We start from the raw sequence: 26,692 nt of genomic DNA on the forward strand, positions 1-26,692 counted from the left end.
TGCCGAGGAGTTGTTCGACTGCGCTAGATTGAATGCTACTGCGGGGGATAAAAGCGGGGGAGGAAGAAGAAGGGCCAGATTCGAACACTGGGAGCGAAAGGGTCGAGAGTCAACTATTGGGCAAGGGAAGAGTCAGCATTGCCATTCATATTGCAAGGAGGGCGACGAGGCGCAGTTGATCGGACAAGACTGAACGATAATTATTGTAATTTGGGTAAGCTTCTCCGCTCCATCGCGCATTTTTTTCGTGTGGCCGCGGGACGAGCGTTGTCTTGATGACTGACCTGAGGTGAATAATAAAACTGGACGGCATGAGGCCGCGTAAAGAGCTTCAGGGCAGCTTCAACAAGGGCGACGAGAACGGACGAGACCAAACGTAATGTACAACGATAAATGACGTCTGGAGAAGGAAATCGGATGCTACAGCTGCCGCAGCAAGCGGTCGGACAAAAAGAAACACGACGACGATGGGTGATGGACGAGACAGAGCCTTCGGGCCAGTCGAGTTTGGTTGACGCTGGGTTGGCGCGTCGTGGACAGATAGGCTAGCCAGGAAAGTGGGTCTCACGTGCAGGGAGGCGGCAGCTGACGAATGGAAGGCTGCCATTCTTGTTCTGAACGGGAGAATGCTCCACTCCACAGGAGTGCTACCACGATGAGTCCATTCAGCTTTTGGAAATGATTGATTTGAATAACCATAGGTGATTTTGTTATTTTGTCAATATCACCATGTTGCGGTCAAGAAGCCTAACTTCTAATACTTTCAGACGAATGCGGTCGAGTACGCGCTTCACTTGACACCTCTACATCATCTCGCAAGCCATCGGACATTGTTCAATTCCTTGTGCGAATTATACTGATTCTTCGTGATGGATTAGATCTAACTCGGCGGGATATCTGAAGTGCCATGACGCATGACGCCATTGTCGCGGCTCCGTCCAGGCTTCCCGGAAGGCCAAGGCTGGCGACGAGCGCTTGTCCCACTGGGTTCGCGGACGGCGGACGGGGAGTTGGGAGGAGGCACGGAGCACGGAGGTTGGGACTCGGGAGTTGGGAGACGAGGCAGCCAGCCAGCCAGCCCAACTTGCTGGGGTGGGAAGGCGCCAGAGGCGCGGGGCGCCGCCGGCAAGACGGACGATGGAGCGAGTGGCTCCGCTCTAGCTCCTGCCACAGAGCGGAGGCTGCCCCGGAATAAGCAAGCGGTAAGCAAGCTGCCAGTTGGACCTCGTTCATTGAACGTCGCTTCCACCATAACTGGGCCGGTGCGAATACCAGCCCTCGTAATGTCGTCGCGACTTTCACCATTCCAAGCCCGCCTCGTAATCACGACTGCACGCGCGGCAACTGGAGTCTTGACGCATTCCAAGCAGGGATCAAGACGTTCTAGAAACCCAGTCACTCGTTACTCGTTACTCCGCCGCAAGTTCAAGAAGCCCATGCAAAGTAACTACATGCAGACTCCAGACTCCAGACTCCCAGGCTCCAAACCCAATCGGCCAGTCCGTCATGTTGGACGCCGGCGAGCGACGAAACCCGGCACACATTACACATTGGCCAACCACGGCCGGCTGGCGCGACTGCTGACCTGAGCCCCAGATGCAAGCCGAGCCGACTTGTGGGCGGATTGCCATGCCGTGATGGAGGGCGGCCGAGTTCTATTATTATCGCACCCGACAACACCTCAACATCAACAGCCGGCGTGCTCAGAAAAGCGGAAGCTTCCGCCCTCCAAGCTGCCCGTCCTTTCTTCTGTTTCGACTCGAGAGTCAAAACTGTGATTGATCGTGCATGTAGCGCAAGGCAGTATTGACTCTTGAGCCAGCACCACATACATCCTGCAGTCGACGACCGACCAACCGCATTCCGGTACTTGGAGAATCAAGGTACTCGAGTGCGTGGTCAGTCAGTCGGTTGGGCAGACTGCACCCGAGTCATCGGCTGGGGAAATCCCGCATTTTGCTGCCGACACCTTTATTTCCTCGGCACCTTTGTTTGGCTTCAAGGCCATAGACTCCATCGCCGCATCGTCTCGCCATCTCGTCCTTCACCATGAACAAGGGCGCTTCCTCTCGTGCTGATCCCCCTCCCCCTCTGAACTTGGCGTCCCTCCCGCCAGCCAAGTTGGATCTCAACAAGACCAAGTCTGTAGACTCGGAGGTTTCTTCCATCCCTTGCTCCTCCAAGGTACGTAGTCTCGAGTGGCTGCATCACCACTTGTTGTCTCTGGAAGGAAAAAAACAAAAAGAGGAAGCGGGAGGAACAAGAACAAGAAGAGATCCTCAGAAGAGAATTTAACAAGTTGTCAGCGGTCTGCATCCTACTCGAGCTCGGCATCAACCTTGTCCGGCCGGTCGTCTCTTCAAAAGACCTCAACCAGCTTCATCAGGTCCTCGCCCACCGTCAATGTCCATACCACGTGCGGACGTCACACAGATCAATTCATTTTCGGCGGGCCTTCGCTGAAGGATTTAGCAAAATCCATCAAGAAGAAGTTCTGAGGTTGCGTCCGGACTCGCGGCATGAACCATTTATTTTGTTGTTCACCAGTTGCATGCATGATCGTTGCTGGCCGGTACGGGAACGACTTTTACGACTCAATGACGATGACTGAATGGTAATATCAAACACGTTTGGGGGACGAGATAAAGACTATGCAGACATGATGATGATTAATACCCGCGGGGAACTCATCAACAAATAGCTGCGTTAGTAAATAGCTCTATGCAGATTCTCCAGCCCCAACCTTGCCGTCCCATGTTGCCATTCTTCTTTTATCCTTGTCTTTGTTTGCCACGCCCACATGGACGCCGCATCTTCCATCTTCAAAACTTCCAGTTGGCTATAAATATCTACCGTCGTCGGTCCTCGGCGCAGGATGACTTATAAGTCGACTTATCGGTCGCGGCAGCTGTCTTCTTAAGCCGATCCAGCCCCTTCTCATCCCCAGTTGTGATTCTGCACCCGCAAACTCGTATGCTGTTTGTATGTTCAACACAACTCGGTTCGGGCCTCTAAATCGAGGGTTCCCCCCCTCTCGACTGCTCAAATTTTTCCAACCATTCACATTGCACGACGCCCCCTGCAGAATTAACAGACACGCCCAGCAGCCAATGTTGATGGATCCCATCCACAACACCTTCTACTGCAGGACAAAGTCAGACGGGGAATCTGGTTCCTGAGACGGAATGTCGGACGAGAGGCGTAATAATCCTAAACCTGTCGTACCAAGCGTTAAACAGGCTTCGGTGCTCGACAGAACGGAGAGAGCTAAGACGGTGATTCCAACACCCTCCGGTCGTTGCAACGTGCCCGGTCTTGGACTTGCGGAGGTTAAACTGTGGTGCCGAGACGACGTGTATAGTGCAGCCGAGATAGGCTGCAGGGCAGATAAGCCTACGAGCTCCATCAGAATTATCGGCTTCCATTATGCGCGAGACGGAAAGCAGTCTTCGCCTGACGGGAAGAACACGTCACACACATGCTCTTACTCGGTCAATGTCAGACGGAGGCATCAAGACAAAGAAGACTTTCCAAGACGCCTCGAAATGCCAATGTCATCGAGACATCCCGTCCTTCTGAGTGAGCCGCTGGCCCGCGTTGTTCGATCAACGTGCCTGTTCCTCCGGCATGGAACAATCGAGAGTCAGACGGATTTGCTCCCAGCGAAAAGCCATCGTGGGGTTGGCACCTCACGCTACCCAAGGCATATCTAACCTCAAAACGGCTCACCTCGAATAAGCAAAGTAGCATCTCCGCGCACAGTGTCTCAGGGGTCTTCCGCTCCGTTTCGTGCGCATAGATGGTCCTACTATGGGCAGCCGTGCTCTCATCCCCGTTTTCCTTGCCTACAAGATACAGGGCCAGGGGGGCACGTAGACCCATCCAACACCGTCTTCACACCCGATTTGCCCATTTCGAACCACGACAACGCTTTCACAGACGCCGCAATGGCTCTGACAAACTCTGCTCTATTGGACCGGGGCGACCACAGTAGTGACGACGTTGTCAACGCTGACTGACACTGGAGATGATGCACTTGAGTATCGACTCGCCAACGCACTCCAGGGCGCTGCGGAGAGCGGTGATTGCTCTTTCCTCAACGCCCCAGCCTCCCTGCCCCAGGCTTTCTTCCGCTGTCAAAATACATGCTTGCCTGGTACGGATTTCGTGCCTCGGTCATATCCAAGACAGTCGGTAAGGGACTTGCGACAGTTACCACACGCGGGCCGTTCTTCGTCACACCTGACCACTCGCTTTCGACATAGCTGGCGACCATGTTGCTCTGCCTCGGGCCCGCCGAGGCTCGAACAAGCTTGCCAGACTCGGTGGTTTTATTGTGGTTATATCCAGCGTCCCAGGTCAGGAGTTTCCCTGGCGTGGCATGACTGTTGTTGTCACCGTGTGAAACGAGGCGTTGTGCGACCAACACGAGCGGCAATGAATGGTCCCTTCGATGCCGACGCCAATAATAGGCCAAGGCAAACGTCGCTGTTGGTGATGCCTAGATAAACAGTCGACCGGCGTCGCACAGCTGCAGCCCACTCACTGTGCTCCGTCACCCCAGACGTCGTGAAACTTGACGTGTATGCGACGTAACGCGACAGAAGCAGGGTAGGGCGTTGACCGTTGCCGGTGGACAGGCTACGCCGTCTTGCAGCACACGAGCTGCGAAGTCAAACTGCTTCTGACACGCAGGGTACGGTGTGTCACGACGGTTATCGTGCAATGGGTCGTCGAGAATCGGCGTGCAATTGCCCGCCGATTCCCGCCGAATGGTTGCCGGCAATGATGATGTCGTGGAAGGGGTCACGTGCTGTGACTTGTGGGTTGCCCACGTTATCGATCAGCTCCGTCGTACAACCACGCCGCCGAAGCACGCTCGCATCTTGCCAGATGTGTCGTTGCTGGATTCAACCACACATGTAGCTTTGATTTCGAATGCTACGGTGCAATTATTGCCGTCAGTGCCCGATACAGCGCGTCGATGGACTTTTTTCTCCTTGCTGGAGCCAAAGCTACCTCCATCTACCTAGGTACCCTAGTCCCGACTCCCGACTCCCATGTCGCCAACCCGTTTACGTCCCACCCTCACGTCGACAACACCTTAATTTCCGCCACATGATGTGTGTATCGGGCATTTCATCACAGGAACCAGGGCATTGTGAAAAGATGTAAACTTCCGTCCGCGTTCAGCCAGTCAATTATCGTCCTTCAATTTGCCAAACCTTGCTGGTCTTTGCGCCCGGGACACCTTTCGATGGTGGCAGGCAGATAAAACTTTTCCCACCAACGTTTATCGAGCGCGCTGCCAACGATCTGAGGAGCTCCTTGAATGAGCACCGGGCAGACAACTATGAAGAGAGTATGGAGAGAGCCTGAAAGCATGAAAATGGAGACATGTTTGGCGAGAGCACCGAGCCTCTTTCCACCTAGGACCCGTTGCCCATGTAACTATGCCTTTCCCGAAACGAAATCTCTCGAGATGAACTTCTGTGTCTGCCGAGAAAACATTAGCACAGAGGGGACAGTAGTTATCGTACCCCGGACACGAAGGCTTATGGGGCAAACCGTGATGTATGGTCTCAACACGACTCAAAAGAGCTGGCTCGTGTTCAGTGGACAAGCAAATAGCCAGGCTTCTGGCCCTTCTTGGGGCAGGCATCTATGCTCGAGCATTGTACAGACTTCCGGAAGCCTTTCCACTGCCCAACCTGTGTCTGACTGGAGTGCGTCCCATTTACACCTCATAAGCCAGGAGGAAAAGCATTTTCATGCGGCTGCCACAATCCAAACAATAAGACTTGAGGGTTCGTGCCTGCCTTGAACGGGCCTATTAACACCCACCATGACATATATTCTAGTGGCATCATCATTACCGTAGATCCTTCTTGAAACACGCCCATGGGCTTGGTGTCATCAGTCATCCTCGGGGTGAGGGGAGATTTGTCAATCACACAAGTTATCTGTGTATTACGCTGTACAACCTTATACGTCACAAGTCCGAAGGAACTAGATCGGATAGCTAATTCCATGCTGCCTGCTACAGACTGCAGAGCCCAGTCCGAGCAGCCCTCTGGCTCGATGACCCCTCCTCACTCAGTTGAGGGGAAGCCCCCTCAGAAGCTTTACAAACAAAAAAAGCGCCCCACGTGTCTCATGATAACTATGGCAAGTTTCAAAGCCAGTACGATATCATCCCAAGGACCTCGAGGAGCTTCAGACCACTTCAAAGCTCAGTGGCGTTGCAAAGCCAGCCGCATTTACTCCGTACCCTCCTCCTCCTCTCGCGCGGAGCAAATTGCAGACCCTTGGCTCGACAGCGGTCAGCGGTCGGCGGTCGGCGGTCCACGGATCTGATTGCTTGTTCAACTCGGGTCACAGGCATGGATGGCACGGTCAATCAACGAGTCACGGAGTACGGACGGTAAATTGCTCTCATAAACGACCTAGGTGCTTATTACGCGGCGGGCATCTCCAGGATTTAAGTCGACGCTGTCCATGCTACCAGCCAACGGACAAGATTGGGTTTTGTCGGTACTCGGACATGGAGAGTCTGCTTTGCGGAGGCCTTTTGTGGCACGTGGTTGATGCAGAGACAGGTACTCCGTAGCACATTGCTATACTGAAACTCGGAGAGCATAAAACCGCACATGCTGAGACTCGGGCAGGAAGTGGGAACTCGGTTGCTAAGTCGACTTTGCGCCACCAGTCGTCGTAAGCCGTGGAATGGACACGGACAGTTGGTTCGTCGAGATGTGTCAAACACGGCAGATATACAGGGACAGCGTGCGATTTCCGAGTTGCATGTAATATCCGTCATCCCGATTCATGAGCAACATGGCAGCGCACATGAGTCTGTTTCGAAGGTCCCAAGAAGCCGACCGATATGATGTACATGTACGGAGTACATGGATAGACAGACGAGATGCTCTGCAGTTATCACGTCGACATGGAGATTGCAGGAATCTGGTCCAGGGATTCTCTGCACATATGTCGAGAAGAGCCCACCGACGTGACGTGCATAACGTACCGAGTAGATGGTCAGACTCGGGGCCTCGATAAAGGCACGTAAGCTCATGTCTCACTTTCAGCCCTTGACGCCATCTTGCCATCTTGTCGGTGTGGTGCCTTGGGATTTAGAGTGCGGCCAGGGCTTCGTTTCCGCCAAGTATTCGTTGACGTTATGCACACCTAGTTGGTTAGTCAGGTTGTCGATCTGTGGGGGAGAGGAAGGATAGAAGAACGAACTATATCCATAACAATGGCGTTTCATCACAAATGTATGACCAGACCTGAAAATTTTTTATCTGCTCTATATTCGCATTTCGAATTCGACCTGGAATACCTCGTCCATGACAAACAAACAACGAATAAGAGGGTTATACAGCCGTGATGACAAAAATAGATTGCGATTATATGGGGCTAGACCGATCGAAATGGCTCCTCCGATGGAAGCACGCTGGCGCCATGTAGATTGGAGCGATAACGTGTGGTGAAAAATGGCGTCCAAAAGGGGACGCACAAGTACGCCGCTCGACAACTCATCGCATCACTTCTCGGCGTAGGTCTGGTCCACAGCAACTTTCATGTGCGTAAATGGCCGTCCCCTTGATCTACTGTACGCGATAATACTTGCTCCTTTCGCCATTATCAAAGCACACATGCAGCCATATCGATGAACAAGCAAGTTGAATGAGGATCAGTGAGATTGAAGGTGCTTGATAGTTGGGGTTCCGACCAACGCTCAATCTAATTGCTTTAGAGGTCCTCGGGCGCTGAGGGGAATAGACCAACATGGAGAAAAAGTTGGCGAATGCCGATTGATTTGACCAAGGAAGGGTTTCCACAATGCGGACCATCCATCTCCATTGTTTCCCCCTCGCCCGATGGATGCTATGCTTTCTCGACGGACCAAGACGTGATATATTCACAGTGGCAAGGATGCCGTACGTGGGTGAAGATCAACGCCCATCTTGTGTCATGGCACAGCTGACCGGTTGGACAGCGGCGAGTTCGTACATATTTATTCTGTTGCGGTAAACTGGCAGCACATCTAGACTTATTTAATCCCTTCAGCTTCTGCGGAGGTTAGCCCTTGGTCTAGCAAGGGGTATGAAAATGCCCAGGACAGAAATGATGAAAAAGGGGCAGAACTAGGCATGTGATCCAGATATGGTCAAACACCGCAACACTAGGACATGAGGGGCGCATTGTTCCACCCAGCATTGTTCCACCCCAGGAGGCGTGACTTGCTACGGAGTAGCCTAAGCAGAAACGAGACTGGAAATTGCTGTTTGACTGTTTGTGTGTGGTATGGGCGCTATCGTGTAGTTTGCGGGAAGCACGGAACTGTCGTGCTCGGTCCCAACGGAGGGTTGAAGTGCGTTGTGGACAATTGTTTGAGAAGGGAGGGAAAGGAGGGTCGTTAAAAACAGCAACACCAGCGCTGTCCAGGGGGCGAGTTCCCCTGCGGCTCGATCTACCAGCCCACCTGCATGTCTTGTTTTCGTGGCTTGCATTGGGGTTGAGTTCCTGCAACAGACCTCGTGGACTGACAACTTGTCAACTTGTGTGCAAAACTATGTTTGTGCATTTCGGTCGGACTGCAACAACGCCAAAAGCGGCGCAGTCTTTTCGTATTGGCGTACCAGTTGGTCTCAATTCGGAGATCGGGTTCTAGCCTCATCTTTTTGCCATCTGTGTGTGAGTATGCAGTGCGGAGTACTCCGTAGTGGCCGATCAACACCGCGCCACCCCTCAGGTATTGCACTTCGTAATGAAAAATGATGGAGCCAGCACTCCTGAATGTTGACCTCCGATCACTAGTAGTAAAGCCTGAAGTATGGGTCATGATGTCCACTGCCGCGACGCCGGACTCGGGGCGTGGCACGGAGTAGGACTGACTGCATGCACACCAGGACAACACAGACCCCGGCATTTATGTCTCGGTCTGCAGCACCGAGCCCCTGGTGTCATTGCCCATGAATGGCCCGCTGGTTGGTTGCGCATCACCAAATGGTTTGGTGAGCGACTCTGGCGGGCACTGACCATTTTCCGAACATGCGCAGGGAGCTCGGAGGCGTCGTCTACCGGCCAACACAGCTGTTTGACGGTTTCTCGACAAAGATTGGAGCTGGAACGCATTCTGCCAGTTCTGCATACACGCAAGACAGGGCACTCTCATTGTCGGTGCAGTCGTGCTCTCTGGGCGTGTTTCCGCCTCGTAGTGTCTTGTCTTGCACGATAGGTTGTCTTTGGCTAGGATTTGTAAACTCGAGCCGTAGTACGTATTATTGTCTGTCCCTCGGAGACGTGACGCGGTACTCCGTACGGAGTATACAAAGGTCTTTCCTGCTCAAGTGGGTTAGCTCGCTCTCTCGCTCCGGTGGACCGTGCAGCCCGGGGCCACGGCTCCCTTGTTTAGCGCTAGACAAATCCCAATCCCACAATGAGGAGGACGTCCAATCACGGGCCATCGAGGCTACCGGCATTCTACATGCAACCGGGGGCCAGTCGAGGGGGAGGAGGTTTGTGAGAAACAGTTGTTGACGTCGGGGGACCGGTCAGCGTCCAAATCCAAGTCTGAAGGTCTAAGAAATGACGACCAGGCAGAAGTTTGTGGCTCTCGGAGACAAAATTGAGCGAAAGTGGTGATCATCGCGTGGCAAAAACGGGAAAGGAAGGAGCGGTCGTCGTCGTAGCCAGCCAAGGCATTGGGGCCCAAATGCATACGAGCATTCGATGGCTCGACTCTGGATAGAGTTTTCTTCAGTCCGATTGGCGCACAGGCCCCAACAAATCTTCTTCAGCACGCTGTGTTTAGGTGTTCAGGAGAGAAGATTCCGTGGCAATAATGTTCTTAATAAGTCTGAATGCGCGGACTGCATCGTCAATTCTTGTTAGTATTTGACAACAGAGTCGATGAGGGGTCGGCTCAATTCGCCGCTGATGATGGAGTACTCCGTACTGCAGGATTCATACTCCGTACACAATAACTAGCACCTAGGTGGTTACCTTCATGCATGGGATGGGGCCAGGACCGGGGTTGGAGCGAGAGATGGGCAAGGGCCCAAAGTGCCAGACAGGGTACGTTCGTGTCTCGCAAGCTCGAGTCTGGCACGCAAGGAAGCACGGCAAATCACAACCAGACGTGGTCAAGCTGGCTTCTTAGTCCGGGCGCTTGACGTGCTGTCGTCACGAGCGTGTTGTCTGCAAGATTCCATTGACGGCAAGCCACCTATTATCCACCCAACCCGCCCAGGCATGGGTACAACTTGGCGGGCCGCTGTCGGCGCAAACATTGAAGGGGCATACTGTACTCCGTACGTTGATGAGAGCGCAAAGACAAGCACGAGGGTCGAAATAGTCCGGATCCGTCTTGTCTCTAAAGCAGGAAGCGGGAGTACTCCGTACGGAGCATCAGCACAATGTTTGAACCAATGAGTGACTGCTCTGACTCTGCGAGGAACAGACCTGTGAGACGCGCACTAAAAATGTTACAGAGAAAATTAAAACCAACGACTCGTCACCAATGACCATGGACGGAGGACTCGAACGTTGCCTTGAATTGCGTGCGTGCGTGCTTGGGCCTTGGAATTGGGCACTGCAGCAAGTCACATGCTTGAAACCGCCTTTGCTCAAGCCCGAACCTTGCCCTGTGAATCTGGTGGTTGATGGGCCAAGGCAACAGACAGGGCACTGTGCCCGCCAAAGCCGCCAAACAGCTAAGCCTTCCCCGGGCAATTTCCCACTATGGCTGCTACGACCCCCCTGCGCAGGCGCCATGTCTGACTGGTGTCTAGCGCTGGTCAGCAGCACCAGTGGTCCAGTGGTCAACCAGAAAGCACCAGGCTAGACATTCTGGTGTGCCTGTCACGTCCTGAACAGGCGCAACGGGCCGCCACTGTCCACTAATATTTGCCCAACATCCAAGTTCCCTGGGCACCATCAGTGCTATCAATTGATAACAGGCGCCGCCACAGCGCCGAAACCATTCATGCCGACTTTCCACGACAACGCCATCTCAACGCCAGACTTCCATTTCAAGCTGTCACGCCTTATTGACTTCCGTACCTGGAACCTTGCAATGCTGGCGCCGTCGGATCCCTCGTCCAGCGGCGCCGCGTTCACATTGATGGGAGTGCCTGATGATCCAGTCCATTCCTTGACCGGAACAGACGTTGCTGCAGCCGCCGACCAGTTGACGTCCTCTGGCTCAGGTGCCCCCAGCCTCGCTAGTAGAGTCCGAAGCCAAGGCCACCCGTCGTTACGGGCATGGCTGCCGCTGCTCCTCAGGCGTCCAATGTTGTTGCAGACCGTAGCGCAGGCTTGAGACCACTTGCGCCGTCACCGCTCACTGTTCACTGCTGACGGCCCCTAAGAATAACCGGCACTGCTGTTGCCTCGTCTGCAGCTCTCGTCGACTGGTTGCTTCTCGATAGCCTGTCTTGCCCTTTCCGCGGCTGCCCCCCCCGCCCCCCCCGTGAAAGTCCGTCCGTCCACTCGGGCACTTGCTCTCTTCCCATCACCACCATCACACAGTATTGTCGACGATTTTCCCCCTGTTCTTCTTTCCTTCGTCTTCGTCTTCATCCTCACTATCATCTCTCCTTCTCAATCGAGTCACTTTATCCCTTTCTTTTCCATTCGCCACTCTGCCCCCGTCCGTCAGCACGCGAAGACCTCCTGCCGGAATCTCAATTTCTCTGGCGTGAACCCCCTTTCTTCGCTGCCTCACCTCCGAACTCCCGTTTACCCTCTCCCGATTCCAACTCTTCGTGTCGCGTCTCTTCTCTTTTCCGTTCGATATCTTTCTTCCCCTCCCCGCCTCTAAGCGTTGCGTTGCACACATCAACTTGGACATTCCTCTCTTGCGTGCTGTCTCGTCCTTGGCCTTTGCCCGCGTCCTCTAGCCCACGATCTTCCGGTGGCGTGCCTCCACGACGTTCCCCAATCGAAACTGTAATATCTTTCACCGACTCTCGATTTTTTGCTGCCACCATCGAAGAAACAACAGAGGAAGGAGAATACACTTTAATCCTTCTCGCTCGTTCGTTGACGTCGATGCAACGTCTGCCTACGGTCTCGAGTTAGTTGGAGATTCATTTCTTCACTGCCTTGCTTTGACCCGTCTCTGTCCCTACTCGACTCTGGGCTTGTCGTGTAGTGAATTTACCGAAAGAAATCGGGGAAACTTGCGGCAGCCCCGCTTGTTGGAATAACAAAAAATCTTCGACAGACACTCGTTTTGATTATTTACACTCGTTTGGTCGCTGGCGTCTGATTTCGTCGGCCGTACCGTGATTCATTTTCCTTCCTAAATAAGAAAGAGGAGAGGCTGCCGAACTACTCGTTACTCTTTTTTACGTCAGTGTCAGGGAGTGGAAGAAACAATAGCTTCTCAGTGGACGGTACGACAAGGTTCGCATGTTTTGCAACAAACACGTTTGTTTCCTCCCCTAAGCGTGTTTGAATGCCTTCTTTTGTGCACAATCAGCCCATTGTGTTGAACCCCGTTGTCCGCTCGCTCAAACGCCGCAAATAATACTGAAGTATTTCGCTAACTGTGCATGCTGCAGTTTTCCAGAGTGTCGTTTTGACTTTTAACTCGAGACGGCTGCATACTAGCTCAGTCACCTGTCGCGTCGTCGAGTCTCATCGAAGCCAGATAACAGGCCAGTGTCTTCATGCTACCCCGAACCTATCCTCCCTCGTCGTAACAATTCTTGAGAGTCGAGTATGGCCGCACTGGTGCAGACGTATCCGCAGCAGACCTCTGCCACCACAATGCTTCAAACTCGCCCTTCGTCCACTGGTGGTGGCATGATGACGACTAACCAGTCTCACGGTACCCATCCATATGATATGGGCGGCTCGCAGGCTCCAAGATCTGCTTATGCCTCCAACGGGTCTACTGGATATAGAAGTGGCTCTGTTTCTGGACCGCCTTTTGCATTCTCCAGCACACCCAACTTGAGTCAAACCTTGCCATGGCAGCAATACGGCGCGTATAGAACAACTTCTTCCGCCGCAATTCACTCATCCCAACCTCATGATTCTGGAATGAATTACCGTACAACCATGCAAAGCAGTCCCTCCTTTACCTCTGTTGGCCATTCCAACTCTTTTGGAGTAGGTCACAGTGGCTCTCGAGACGATTCTGCTCTGACACCCAGCCGAATCACAACGCCTGCAGCAAGGCCCCAGTCGTATTTGTCTGTTTCAACGCAGCCATCTTTTTCGTCCTCTACCAAACATGGTGGTCCCGATCGATATAGACGGACATTCACCGTTCAGCCTTCACACCACAGTCGCTCTCAAAGCAACACAATTCCGTCCAGTCCCTCAATGTTGCCCCCAAGTCAAGCATACCAAGCAAACCGGAGATATTCTGCGACGAACATCATGTCTGCCAATCAAGGTTTGGTATCTGTTTCCTCAATGGATGACTTACAGAAATACAAGAAGGCTGGGCAAGACGACATGAGGACGCGTCGACGCAGTGTGCACAGCATCGAGACTCGGGAGTTTTCCAGCACGAGACCGACCTCCTGTGATGGTGCCGATGGTAAACAGGTTCGCCCCGTGCAGACCAGCTCGCACTCGCGCAACGGAAGTTCGGAGAGTGTTGCGTCAACCCGCAGCAGCCATTCCAGACGCTCATCTGTAAGTCGTGTTGATTCTCACATGCCCAATCAGCTCTCTTGAGCACACCGTACGTACGTACTAACAAGGATTGGTGTGCAGGCGACCAACCGTAACTTGTATACTACCCCCGCAAGCAACCCCTCTTTGCCTGGCAGTGATGAAACGGCAGCAAAGAATGAGCAGCAGAAGATGCTCAGTGTCCCTCCTCGAGGCTCCTCGTCTGACGTTGTCAAGCGCAGCCACAGCCCCTCACCTCTGTCCAAACCGGCAACAATGGCAAATGAGGCCGCTGAAGACTCGGCGTCAGCGCCTGGCGCCTCGAGCAACTCCGAGTCACCTGCCGCGAAGCAACTGTCTGCACTGAACCAGAAGGGAGGCAAAGCAAAAAGCAAAACTTCGAGACTACGAAGAGCGTTCTCATTTGGTAGTGCTGCCGAATTCCGAAAGGCTGCGGAAGAGGCAGATAAGGCTGAACCATCCAAGCTTCATAAAGAATGCACCGCAGAGGAAGCCTACGATGCGGAGCAGGCACGTATTGCCCGGGCACAAGAGGCTGGTGGCATTGGAAACAGCATTTATGGCGGAAGATTCTTTGGATCTACGGATAACCTTTCCATCTCCTCTACTGCTTCGTCTGCGTCAATTATGATTCGAAAGATGGGTCGAGGTATGAAGAAGAGCACCCGATCGCTTGTTGGTCTCTTCAGACCAAAGTCAGTTGTAGGCGTTCCTGCTGCTGAACCACTTGCACCGGAGGCTAGCCAAGCAACCGTTTCAATGATCACAGCCGAGGCTGAAGCACAACTTGTGAACGTCACGGCAGACCCTCATGCTGCAAACGGAGGTACTGGATTTCCGCGCCTCGAGCGGAACTCGATTGACGCTGCTCACGCGCAAGAGATTGGCGATGAACCACTGGGTAGCTCTGGAGGAGAGCAGCGTAAGAGCATTGTTGGTGGGGATAAGGAACGTGCCGAAGTGCTTGCTGCAGTGAGAAAGGGTATTTTGAAGCGTGAGTGGTCGAGTCCAGATTCCTTGTATATCGCCGTCTTCCAATTGTCGGTCACTAACAAATTTTTCTGCAGGACCTGGAAGTCCTTCAGTGAGACCCACGGATGGGTGTCCCTCCCCAGACCTAGTCCTCCCCAACATCCCGACCATCGCCGACTCCCCAATTTCGAGTGCGCCTAGCACGCCCAATGACGAGACTCTTGGTCATAAGAGGATCGGCTCGATTGCCATTGGCAGCGAAGATTACTTCATGTCCGCTTTGCGCCTTCGCCAAGACAGCCAGTCGGGGACACCGTCTGCCAAGCGAAATGCGACGTTCTCGCCTCGCATCATCTTCTATGACACGTGGCCCAGTCAGGAGTACGATCGCCGTGGAGAAATTGCCACTTGCAATCGACTCACGCCTTTGCTTGCACAGCAGATTAAGGAGGAACTCAACTCGTTCAAGATGGTAAGTTTGGCGGCTTCGTGGTTCCTCAGCTAGGGAATCCAATGTTGACGAGATTGGCAGGAAATGGAGGTGCATGAGAACTCCAAGATCTACACCCACTTCTTCTGATTAGATGACAGCAATTATCCGAGCAGGAGGGAACAGCCTAGCTGATCCATTTTTCAACGATGGGACGTCAAGAGCCCAAATAAGCCATGTATTCATTTCACATTTACAGTTGTCGGCGTTTCAGGGACAGCATAGTACGGTGTCAACGGCGTTTTTCAATTTGTCACAAGTCAACATGTCAGGCGGGAATTTAGCCTCGAAGTCATAAACATGTCGTTAATGTTGCGGCTACGCTATGGAGCGATGATGGACAGATAGAGGGATTTCGGCAGGCGCTGAAATGGGATCGTGCTTCAAAGGTAGCCATCCAGTCGAGGCAAGACTAGACTGGAGAGGCGGGAACGACCTTGAAGGATGCACATTGACGGATGCAATGTGAGTGCAGTAGCGAATGGTGCAAGCGATTGGTGTGGAGAGTTTGAATGAAGTCAGTCTTTTGTTGCTGTATCAAATTAGAATGAGTGTTCTTTGGTGTCATTGGGATGCTGTTTCTATTCACTTGGGTCCGCGAGGGAAGACGAGCATAGCACCAATAAATACATTCATGGACTTTCCTGCTGCACTATGTTCCATGACTCCCGTGATAATGAAACAATTTGTCATGTGCAAACGCGGAGACGGAGTAGGTGGACGGCCGAATGTCGTTGAAAGATGAAAGACGAGTCGCGACTCGCGAGTGACCTGACCCACAATGATCGTCGGCGTCGATGCTACCCGATATGTTTTCTTCTTTTTTTTTTTCCCCTCAAGGTCACGAAGCAGTTCGCATCAACAACACCTGGTCGTTGCCCTCCCGCAACATCGGGGTCAGAATTCCTTGCTCTCTTCATGCAGCGAAGCGGACAACGAGCCGGTCTTTTCCTGAATACTCGCATCTTTCTGCTTCGACGGTACTGTGCAACTGTGAACCCAGCCGTTTCGGGACTGGTTGCCACGATGACACGGGCAGAAAACCCTCCAGATGCGCCGCCTGCTGCCGATGCTGTCCGGGCTGAGAAGAAGCTGCATGGACGGGCGTTTTACGAAAGCATAGGGAGCCCCAAGCATATTGTAGCTCCCATGGTGGACCAATCCGAGTTTGTGTGTGCACAATAATCCAAAGGCCCTGCCGATGGCTGTCAATCCGATGGTCACTAACTGTTTCGCAGGCCTGGCGAATGCTTACACGATCTTTTCTCACGGACGAGGAAAAGAAGAAGATGCTCGCCTACACTCCAATGCTCCACGCTCGCCTCTTTTCTCAGGAAAGCAAATACCGCAAGGCGCATTTCCAGTCCACGAAACCAGACTCTGAGCAACCCTGGCTCGACGGCAACCCGTCCATTGACCGCCCCCTTTTCGTACAATTCTGCGCCAACGATCCCGAGGCTCTTCTCTCTGCAGCAAGGCAGGTCAGTCCATACTGCGATGCCGTCGATCTCAACCTCGGCTGTCCCCAGGGCATTGCGCGCAAGGGCCACTACGGCGCATTCCTCCAAGAGGACCAGGACCTGATTTTCCGCCTCATCAACACTTTGCACAGGGAGCTATCGATTCCCGTCACGGCCAAGATTCGCATACTAGAGGATAAAGAGAAGACGCTGGCGTATGCGCAAAACGTATTGAAGGCGGGTGCGTCAATATTGACCGTCCACGGGAGGCGGAGAGAGCAAAAGGGCCATGTGACGGGCGTGGCGGACTGGAAGATGCTCAGATTCCTGAGGGACAGTCTCCCCCCCGAGACGGTGATATTTGCAAACGGCAATGTCCTGCAGGGCGGCGACATTGACGAGTGCCTGGCGGCAACGGGCGCGGACGGCGTCATGAGCGCCGAAGGCAATCTCAGCAATCCTGCGCTTTTCGCCAAGGACCCGCCTGTCGGCGAAGAAGGGAGGGAGTACTGGCGCGGCAAGGACGGGAGAGGCGGCTGGCGAGTCGATGCCATCACGCGTCGTTACCTGGATATCTTGCACAGATACGTCCTGGAGGTCGAGCCGCCCTCCCGGCGACCCCTGTTTGTGCCGGGAGACGACACGGCCTGGATGGAGGAGCAGTCACAGGAAGCTCAACAGGATGAAGAACGCCCTCACAAGCGGCGCAAAAAGGGCACTGACGGCGGGAAACGCGGTGAGCCGTCACCGAATCTGGTTGCTATGCAGCCTCACCTGTTCCATCTCTTGCGACACTTTGTCTCCAAACACACTGATATCAGAGACATGTTGGCACGGAGTCGCAGGGACGGCATCATGGGGTACGAAAGGGTCCTAGAAGCGGTTGAGCGGCGAGTCGCAGAAGAATTATTAGACTACGAGGCTACGGAAGGCAAGGGTTTCCAAGATGAACTGGAGAGATTTGGGGATGGCAAGGATGACGAGGCCGAGGGGGAAAGCTCGAGGGCGACGGTTAGGAGGTGCAAGAGGCCCGTGTGGGTGGCGCAGCCGATTGTGAGGCCGTTGCCGGCTGAGGCTCTGGCCAAGGGTGCGATTAGTTTGAGCAAGAAGAAGCTCGAGGCCAAGGCCACGGGGGCCAGTGTTGTGACGGAGGTGACAAATGGTTGTAAGCTAGAGGGAAGACAGAAGTGAGGAATGGCGATGACGCGGCTACGGAGGAGCGAAGAAGGAGGAAAGTGGTTCGGACTCCTGATGAACTTGTATCTGGATACGTTTACATGTACAAGGGAAGGATTGTACTTTTGGGCATGGCGTAGAATCAATGCAGATGCAGCATGAAGACATGCGGTCGTGATATCTTTTATAATTGGGCAGTATGAAGGCCTCTCATCAGGCCCCTGTTTCTTTCATAGTGCCCGTCATTTGCCAGCACGTCTTGGCGTATCAGCCAGTTCCATAGTCCGGCATCCATGCTTCAGGAGTCAGAAGAAGGATGATGAAGATCTTGGGCCTCCGTTTGGTCTTCGCCTTCCTCAATGCTCGCTGTCTCAACGCCACCAGCTTCCTTCTCATTGCCATTGTTATTGTTGTCATGGCCGAGGTATCCCATCAGCCAGGCTACAGCAGCCGTGCCAGCGCCAACACCCTGGGCAATGCCATTCACAGTCGCCAGGCCTGCGCCAGCGGCACCGGCGCTCTGAAGAGTGGCAAAGGCGCTGCCAGCAGCAACGGACCCAACAGAGCTTTGGATAGTCGCGGCGAGTGATCCTACGTGCTGTTACTTACGGGCCTTGAGGAGCAATGGGAGGGGGGAGTTTCGAGAAAAGCAGACAAAAGCAATTTACCTGCTACCACCCCGGAAGAACCGTATCCAGCCACGGCCAAGGCTGGAGCAGACAGGAGGACCGGGGCGGCCACAACAGCGGCTCCAGCGCCAACTACCGTGGCAGCGACGGGGTGCTCGGCGGCGACGTTTCTGAGTTGCCCTGCGGCCGTGCTACCGTGAGATGCGAGGAGGGCTCCTGTTCTGGTGGCTGCGGCACTAATGTGGTTTGCCAAGTTTTCGATTCGTTGTGCCATACTGGATACGGTAGATGCAGACTGTCACTTGCGTCTTGTCGAAGAAGGCCCGATGAAAGATGTGTTTTTGTTTCCAGATGATGTGAGGATGGTTGGTGAAAAGGGCTGGTTGAAAGGTTCAACGTACTCCAGTCGGGCTGTAATCTGTAATGAGGCTAGCCACCTGTGAAGAGTTGTAGTGAATGTGAGCGGCGGCAAACGAAACCCGTCGTCTGCAGTGTAACGTCTTCTCTAGATTCTGGCAGTTCCATCCGGACGCCGTGCCTCGTTCTCGTGGGATACATCAATTCTCTTGGCGGGCCCTTCAGCTAGAAACACTGCCCAATTCGAGGCTGTAAGCTTGCCACCACATAAACCTGAGCAGATCCGACGTTCCATCAGTATCTGTAGTAGAAGGAGTTTGCGATTCGACCTCCCCGTTGGTGCAAGCACCCCTTGGAGCACAGATGCAGACGCGGACGCTTCATCTGGACAAGGTGTCGAGGACCGGATGCTCGCGTCCGTGACCACCTTTGGGCGGGCATCTTCAAAAAGCCTTTGCCGAGCTCGTCTGCCGATGGATGATCTTCTCTGATGCTGGTCATGGTGGTTGTTCCCTGCTGACCCTGCTCCCATATTTCTTTCAATGGCAACACGAAGCCATCGGCAGGGTATGCGCCTGAAAAGACAATGTGGAAGATTCCCTGCGTGGACGCGATTCCGAGACCAGCATCGACCGAGCTGTCGGATGTGCCTATCAGCAGGACACTACGGCTTCAACGATCTTGCACACCGAGAGGGAGAGGTATGCTCATATGTGGCGGGAGGTGGTTGGAAGACGGCTCTGGAGGCGGCGTCCATGCACGTAACGCCGATATGGGAGCACGCATGGTGTTTATCTATGGCCAAGCCGAGGGCCTCGATGTCGTCGTGTTGGTTGACCGGTCGACCCAGGTATGGAGTCCGGTGCTCTGAAACTCTTGCTCGGTTTCGTCTTTGAGCACATGCTGGGTATTTGTCAAGAGTTAGGACAAGGGGACGCCAGGTACCGGGCCAAGCAGCCAAGGAATATGCAACAGTGGTATATAGTTGAAGATTGACGGCGAATTTTGAGTACCAATACCCGGCCGACTTCACTTTCTGAAGCTACATGTAGTGTGGCCTGAGGCTCGAGTTCCATGTAGCAAGTACATGACTACATTGAGCAGCCATTCTTGAACCTGCACTCAAACTCGGAGCACGGAATCCAGGCACCCAACTCAAACCGCACGTACGCTCTGGATGGATGGATACCTTTGACTCGATAAACCATCCGACTGTCCCTGAAGGCGCCCCAAGCATCATCGTCTCTTCTTCAGCCTCTGGAGTCTGGGACTCTGGACATCCACGACCATTTGATAGTCGAGAACTAGTCTCCGTCCCACAACACCGTACAGCTGCTGTTCCTCCCGTCATCGACAATCCTCAGCTCTGGTATCATCTCAACCATGGCAGGCAAACACGCTATAAACTCCAGGCTGGCATTGTGTGGAGCGGTGTAGAGCTTCGCCCTACGTCAAAGTAGACCGGTTTCCGTAGCACCAAGCTCGTCCGAGAACCCGACACCCATGGCAGGGCAGGTCGTTCTACTTCCGCATCAACAAAGTCGACGTATTTGAATGCCGCCGGAACAAATGTCACCACGACGGTTCTTCTCGAGCAAGCCCCTGAAACCATCCACTACCCATTATGACGACCACACCATTCCATTTGGCACTGCAGTACGGCCCGTACGTGGGCTACACCAAGTTGTGGAGATGGAATCGTGGTAGCTACAGGCGCCGCGTGGCCGGGTCCCGTCAAGTTTCTGGACCTCTGACCGACGAGTATCATTCTCCGTATCTACCAACTGCATCACTGTTACGGAGTGCTGCTTCTTCAACCCGCCCAGCCAAGGGCTTCGTGATCCAAGAGGTGCAAGGCGTGAAACTAAGCGGCAACGGGTTCGACATCATGCCCGGCGAAAAGCACGTCGTTACAGTCCCAGGACCAATGGCCCGTGTCGGCGGTTAAATTGCGATGGATGCACGTGGGCGCGGACGAGGCGTCGCTGGAAATCGAAAGCCAGACGTGAAATGTAGACTTTTGACTTTGATACAAACATGTAATTCGACTGCCAAGCATAGCTACATGTGCTTAGCCTCATGATGCATTTGATGGTATGATACTTTGTACTGTACAATGATTCCATTACCGACAATCTGGAAACCCCCACCCCCCGAGCCTAATGGATTAATTCTCCCGACGGCCCCTCTTCACAGGAGGCGGCGACCTCGACACACTCTCGCTATATCTCCTTCTCTTGGCGGGCACAGGGCCGCGTGATCTCCGCCTGGGCTCCACGGATACAGATCTGCTGTCTCTGTCCCTGTCTCTATGCGGGGACCTGCTCCGCGATGCAGAGTAAGAGGTCCTCCTTCCATTTCCTCTGGGCGAGGGACTCGCTCTTCTGGCCCCCCTTAGTGGCGGTGAGCGCGAATCATACGATGGCGATGGAGAGTCCCGTCTGAACCTTTTGCGCGGCGCGCTGCTCAGGGACGAAGAGCTGTTTCGGCGGTACGACCTGCCCCTTGGCGAACGGTCCCGTCCACGAGGGGGGCTGACCGACAGGGACGGACGGCTGCGGTCGCGTGATGGGGAGCGGCTGTACGAGCTGTATGAAGCGCTGCGTCGTCTTACTTTCCCCCTTCCCCTGGGCGCTAGTGAGCGGGATCTGCTTCTGGAGAGGGATCGCCGCCGAGGCGAGGCCGAGTAGGAGTCTCGACGTCTTCGTCTGGGAGACGGTGACCTCGAGTCGTATGAAGCTGAGCGCGAGCGCGAGCGCGAGCGGGACCGACTCTCGGAGTATGACCGTGATCTTGTCCTGCGGGAGGGTGTCCGAGATGTAGAACGGCCCCGGATCCTGCGGGGCGTTCTCGACCGTGAGCGGGAAGAGTACGACGATCCCGTGTAAGAAGAGAAGCTCGACACAGAGTCCGAGTCCGAGTCATCCGCCGCAGCGGCAGGGGCAGGTAGCGCCGGCTTGGGCATGTTTTGCAAGTATTCTCTCATCTCTTCCGTGAGCGCACCAAGCCCGATACTGGTAAAGTAATTAATAGAGAAGCGGATGTTTCGCGGGTTGTCCTTGGGGAAGATGCCCTCCAGATTCGGTCGGAGCGTCTCGTCGGTCAATCTAGCCCTGAGCTTGGGCAGGCCGATTTCCTCCACGATGCTCTGGAATAAGATCTTGACAAAGATGCGGCTGCTGGAAGTGGTTTCGTCCTCGTTCAGATGAATTACTGAGAGGCAGTGCCAGCCAAGGGCATCGACGCCAAACATGTGTCCGAAGAGCTGGGCGATATTGCGAAGCTTGTTGTTCTCGTAGCGGTGGATGGTGTCGTAGTACTTGGCAAAGGACTGCTCAAACAAATCGCACCAGAGGCGGTTGATTTTAGCAAATCGTTCGCCGATGAGACCGAAGAACTTGGTGTATGTCTTTTCTTGGGAGCAGCATTCGACGATCATGGAAGGGAGCTCTGGTTCTTGGCCGGCAGGGAGGTTGATCTTGATGAGTTTGTGGACAGCTTCTTCGGGGTCGGCGCTGGACATGATTGTGAGGTAGATTGTCCTTCGCAGGTTGACCAGATCCGCGTTGGACTGATCCTTGATTTCCATTGCCTTGGTTTCTTCTTCCTCTTCCTCTTCAGAACTTTCGTCCTCTCCCTCATCGTCGTCTCCATAGTCGCTTCCCTCGCCAAGAATCTCCGCCTTTAGCTTCCTGTATGCCTCTTCGTTCTCCTCCCAGTTGGGGTCAAACTTGAAAATATTGAGCCCGTCTTGAACGTCAATCTCGCCGTCCAACTCTGCTCGGTGGGTGATTTGGTCTTCTTCCTCGACCAAGTCCAACTCTTCCTTGATGGCAGGATGGTCTTTAAACTTGTCCTTGCGGACCTGGAACAAAACCTCAATCATGTATTGTGTTCGCTTGTCGATATCGGCTTCGTGCAGGATATTTCTGAACTGGTCGAAGACGGCCAACGAAATGGACGGCTGCATGTCGTCTAAGTATTGACCAACTTCTCGGCAGAATCCGACAGCGATTTCTACGCTGTCATCGGTCGGCTTGTGTAGCAGCAACAGTAGAATCTGTCCCGCCAGCATCTCGTGTTGGACTTGCTGGTTGATGAGGTGAGCGAGGAAGGTCGTCGACGACAGGCAGACCGACTTGTCGTTTCGCTTGAAGCCCTTGCGGAACTGCATGATCAACCTCTTGATCAACAGCTCACCAACTTGGGGCAACTTGGTGTTGACGATGGCTGCCATGGCAGCATAGATTGGGGTAAAGGGCAAGCTTGCAGCCTGGGCCTTCATGATGGATCGGCAAAAGAGTCCCCGTCCTCGAATCAGGTTCTCGCCGAAGAGCTCGGGAACGATATGTTTGATGTTGGCCGTGTTGACCTTGTTGATCAGACCGTTGATGCTCTTCTTCAAGGCCTCCCAGGCCATGCGCTGATACTCCTTGCTCGACTTGTCGGTGATTCGCGCCTGCAGCGCCCTCAACCTTGCGGGGGGGATGTAGGTTCCTCCAGACCGCATGTTGATAAGCTTGTCATATTCCGCCTTCGCGGCAGCCTGCTTCTCATCCTCTGTTCGCACCGTCGGCGGCGTTCGCTCGCGTGGTGGCGGGCGGTACGAGTCGGCTTCTCGCTGAGGGCCGCGCTCGCGTTGGCGCTCACGACGCGGTATGCCGACGTCGACAGACGCCATTGTTGATTCTGGGATGACGCGACCGGGGCGGAGACAGCTGCGAGATGCGAGATAGATGCGGCACCTACGGATTTCTCTGTGCACAATTAAGATGGCGATGTCGCTTCTTCTTTCTTGGTGAGACCGACCCTGGCAGCTGGGAAAAAAAAGTGCACAGACCAACAGCCCGCGTGAATTGCTTCCGGCGGCGTCAACGCCCCACCAGCAATATCGGGCTAAGTACGGAGTACGTAAGAACGTCCACGCACACATACATACAGATTATGCATCATCCTCCTCCTCGTCCTCCTCCAGGGAGCCACGCCGAATGCAGCCATGGAGGGGGAACAGACTTCAGCTGAAACTGAACGTCACGTCTTTTGAGATGAGGAGCTGTTATCCTGCGTTGCGATGGTTGTTCAGATACCACGACAAACGATCTGGACCCGGACTAATCTCCCACGCTGGTCACACACATCATTGACCTAGCAACAAAAGTACAGGTTCACCGCAAATGTGCCTCTAATTATGGAGGTCATGGCATCAATTTTTAGGGCGCCCGTCGCTAGTGACTACGTCTGCTTTTACAATGGCAAGTAGCCGTTCAATTGCATACCTACTAGCAGGGCTGCTAATCATATATAGTGGAAACCGGAGTTTGGCAAACTGGGCAGGTCGTGGATATTCCAGGCATCAGTGGAAGCACATTGCGACCCTTCGTAAGTAAGGAGCCTTACAGCAATTATAAGGCCCAGCTAAATGTTGCAGATTCAAGTGGAGGAAACCGGGGAAACAATCGAAATTGGTGTGGAATTTGTGAGGCTTTACAACGGCCAGTACTGAACAGATTCCCACTTCAAGAGAAGCTCTATTAAACCCTATCGCGCGATGCCCAAATTTTGCAGCTTATTGTCGTCGGTGAAGTAGCAATAGCTTCGTATCATCAGTTGCCCCGTATCACACTCTGTCACATATCATTCACAGTACAAGTTCCACGGGATTATCAATCTATCTTCCATTCTCTTCTCGCCTCGTCGTTAATATTACATTGCTCGGAGCATCATGTGGAGCCAGTTGGCTCCAATGCTTGCTCAACCCACCGCCATAATTTCGAGCTTGCGAGAAAGCTGTGGTTTATTTCGCACATTACCGTGAGTTTCCTCGAAACTGCACGGCTATCGCTTTTATTAGCCCTAGAATTACCAAATGCAGCGGCCTCTTCCTGCTCCAATTCCGACATCGTGTAATCATCAACGCGCAACATCGCGAAGAGACGTTGATTCTTCTCTTCCGCTGCCAGTTCATGGAAAAGCCCTGGGATGTCTGGCTCCTTGCCGTCTGTGCAATAGACAAGCTTGTAAAGGGCTTGAAATATATTGTAGTCTTGTGTAGACAGCAAGCGAACCAGCCGTGAGAAGTACCACATCATGCTTGCTTTCTCCCAGGATCCTGGTGGTATATGCTCTGGACTGAACCCAGACCTAAAAGCGGTGATTAGCTGTTCTGGAGGTTCGGAGATTGAGGTTCCAAGACCTGGCGTAGCAAGGAGTTCGGTGACGGGGCCAGTCGATGCAGAGCCCCAGTCTATCAGACACGCGATGTCGAAGTTCTCGTCGACAAATATGTTACCGAGATGAAGATCGGGATGAGACAATGTATACTGTCCATTTGATGTAGAGAGATGTGGGATCATCTGCTGTAGCACCTGACCAGCGAGACAGTAGGATAGGCGATTCTTGCTGTTTTCAATTTTGGCACCAATCGCGACATAGTCGTTCCAACGGCTTACGGCCGCTCTGTAGCTCGACCAGCTTGAATATTCGGAGTAATCAGGAATTGGTGCAAAAAAGGCATGGGGCGAAAGCGGAAGCTCTATGGCATGGGATATAAAGGCCGTAACGAGAGACTCTAAATATTGGCTCTCCTGCAGGAAAGGACCACGCTCTATGCCGTCGAGTGAGTCTCTCTCTTGCCAGAGAAGTGTCGGCGAGAGGCACTCGCCGACCACATAATTGCCGTTGCAATCTTCAAATAAAGACCCGATCTTATCAAAACGAAGTGTTGATAGTTGTGCCATAATAGTTCCTAGCTGCCTCATAACCTTTTCTCTTATTCCATCTGGCAGCGGTAGGAGTGGGCGAAGTTGTGGGTATCCTGGTGTTCGGCGCGAAATTTCGGTCCAGTCATAATCAGATAACGGGCGCCCAGTTGCTTTGCTCATAAGAATATATGGCACTCCAACAGGATTATCATACGATCCACTGAGAAGGCTTAGCAATGGTCCGACTGAGATGTGGAACGGCAATCTCGAACCTGAAGGAGAACACTTCCGGAATAGGGACCGACGTATGTTTCTTCTGAAACTTCAGCGTCGCAACTTCACTGAGAAGCATTTTCTGTGCAGACTCGTCTGAGACGATAGCATGGTGACCACTGCGCGGGGAGCGAAAGACCCAGTCAAGCCCATCGTCAAAGGAGATGAAGATGGCCCAGTTCATGCTTCCCGTTTTCGGGGCGGCAGATACGTTGCAGGTGCATGCTCGACCCCGAATTCCTCTGGCGAGGGATAGCAGAGCGTCAAGATTGAATTTTGCACATGAGAAGATCTTTTCTGGCATATTGATGGGTTGAGCTCGGTGAGGAAGGGGAGCTGCACGGTGTTGCTGGCCATCGTTAAGAAGCGATAGTAGATTCACAGACAACGCCCTCTAGGGAGATCCCTCCGGGTTACCGGACTTTGACGGATAATAGTGGGGTTGGCTGTTGTTTAGTGTTGAGCGAACTATAACAAGGCCTCGAGGCCTGCGCACCCAGGCCAGGATCTGTATGACCAATGAATGCCACTGGCCTTTGTCCTACGCAAATTCCAAACCATATGTCATATGACCCTTCCACTGAGTTGTCGAAGATGCCGATTATTCTTCGCAGGACAATCGGTTCTACTTTAGGGGACATCAGTGTCTTCCGCTCGAGGTGGCGCTTGAAAGGGCTCCTTGGAAGGCGCTTTCCATGAATTCTCATCGTTCACAAAGGCCATCGTGAAATGACCCTCCTACAAACACTTAATATCAATCTCAACCCTACCTTCACCATCGGCACGACAAGAACTGCTCGCTATCCAATCCAGGCTTCTACGACCATACTTTAGGAGAGCTTCTCAAAGACTAGCGGACTCGAAGATTCTGGAACGACAAATCCAGCAATACAATTCAATCATGAGAGATTTTGAATCCACATTCGCCGTCGGGACCTACGAAACTACGTTGACCCTCAGTACGAGAGT

At 53.4% G+C, this 26,692-nt stretch overlaps 5 protein-coding genes across 5 annotated transcripts; 2 read left to right on the forward strand and 3 right to left on the reverse strand.

Annotated features, from left to right (window-relative positions):
* Positions 1-13,404: 13,404 nt before the first annotated feature.
* Positions 13,405-15,217, forward strand: MAM_02426 (uncharacterized protein; the record flags this gene model as incomplete). Its single annotated transcript, XM_040821225.1, has 4 exons — positions 13,405-13,665; positions 13,747-14,659; positions 14,733-15,109; positions 15,170-15,217. The coding sequence occupies 4 exons, from the start codon at positions 13,405-13,407 to the stop codon at positions 15,215-15,217; spliced, it is 1,599 nt and encodes a 532-aa protein (XP_040680639.1).
* Positions 15,218-16,153: 936 nt separating this feature from the next.
* On the forward strand, positions 16,154-17,778 carry MAM_02427 (tRNA-dihydrouridine synthase; the record flags this gene model as incomplete). Its single annotated transcript, XM_040821226.1, has 2 exons — positions 16,154-16,297; positions 16,366-17,778. 2 exons carry the CDS (start codon positions 16,154-16,156, stop codon positions 17,776-17,778), a joined length of 1,557 nt encoding a protein of 518 aa, XP_040680640.1.
* A 283-nt stretch (positions 17,779-18,061) lies between these two features.
* On the reverse strand, positions 18,062-18,666 carry MAM_02428 (Interferon-induced 6-16; the record flags this gene model as incomplete). Its single annotated transcript, XM_040821227.1, has 2 exons — positions 18,062-18,354; positions 18,432-18,666. The coding sequence occupies 2 exons, from the start codon at positions 18,664-18,666 to the stop codon at positions 18,062-18,064; spliced, it is 528 nt and encodes a 175-aa protein (XP_040680641.1).
* A 2,392-nt stretch (positions 18,667-21,058) lies between these two features.
* Positions 21,059-23,430, reverse strand: MAM_02429 (cell cycle control protein (Cwf22); the record flags this gene model as incomplete). Its single annotated transcript, XM_040821228.1, has 3 exons — positions 21,059-21,142; positions 21,170-21,586; positions 21,655-23,430. 3 exons carry the CDS (start codon positions 23,428-23,430, stop codon positions 21,059-21,061), a joined length of 2,277 nt encoding a protein of 758 aa, XP_040680642.1.
* Positions 23,431-24,469: 1,039 nt separating this feature from the next.
* On the reverse strand, positions 24,470-26,027 carry MAM_02430 (Protein kinase-like domain protein; the record flags this gene model as incomplete). The annotated part of the gene is made up of 2 exons (XM_040821229.1): positions 24,470-25,670; positions 25,723-26,027. The coding sequence occupies 2 exons, from the start codon at positions 26,025-26,027 to the stop codon at positions 24,470-24,472; spliced, it is 1,506 nt and encodes a 501-aa protein (XP_040680643.1).
* Between the last annotated feature and the right edge of the window lie 665 nt (positions 26,028-26,692).

Source organism: Metarhizium album (genome assembly GCF_000804445.1).
Source record: "Metarhizium album ARSEF 1941 chromosome Unknown scaffold_4, whole genome shotgun sequence".
Lineage (NCBI taxonomy): Eukaryota > Fungi > Ascomycota > Sordariomycetes > Hypocreales > Clavicipitaceae > Metarhizium > Metarhizium album.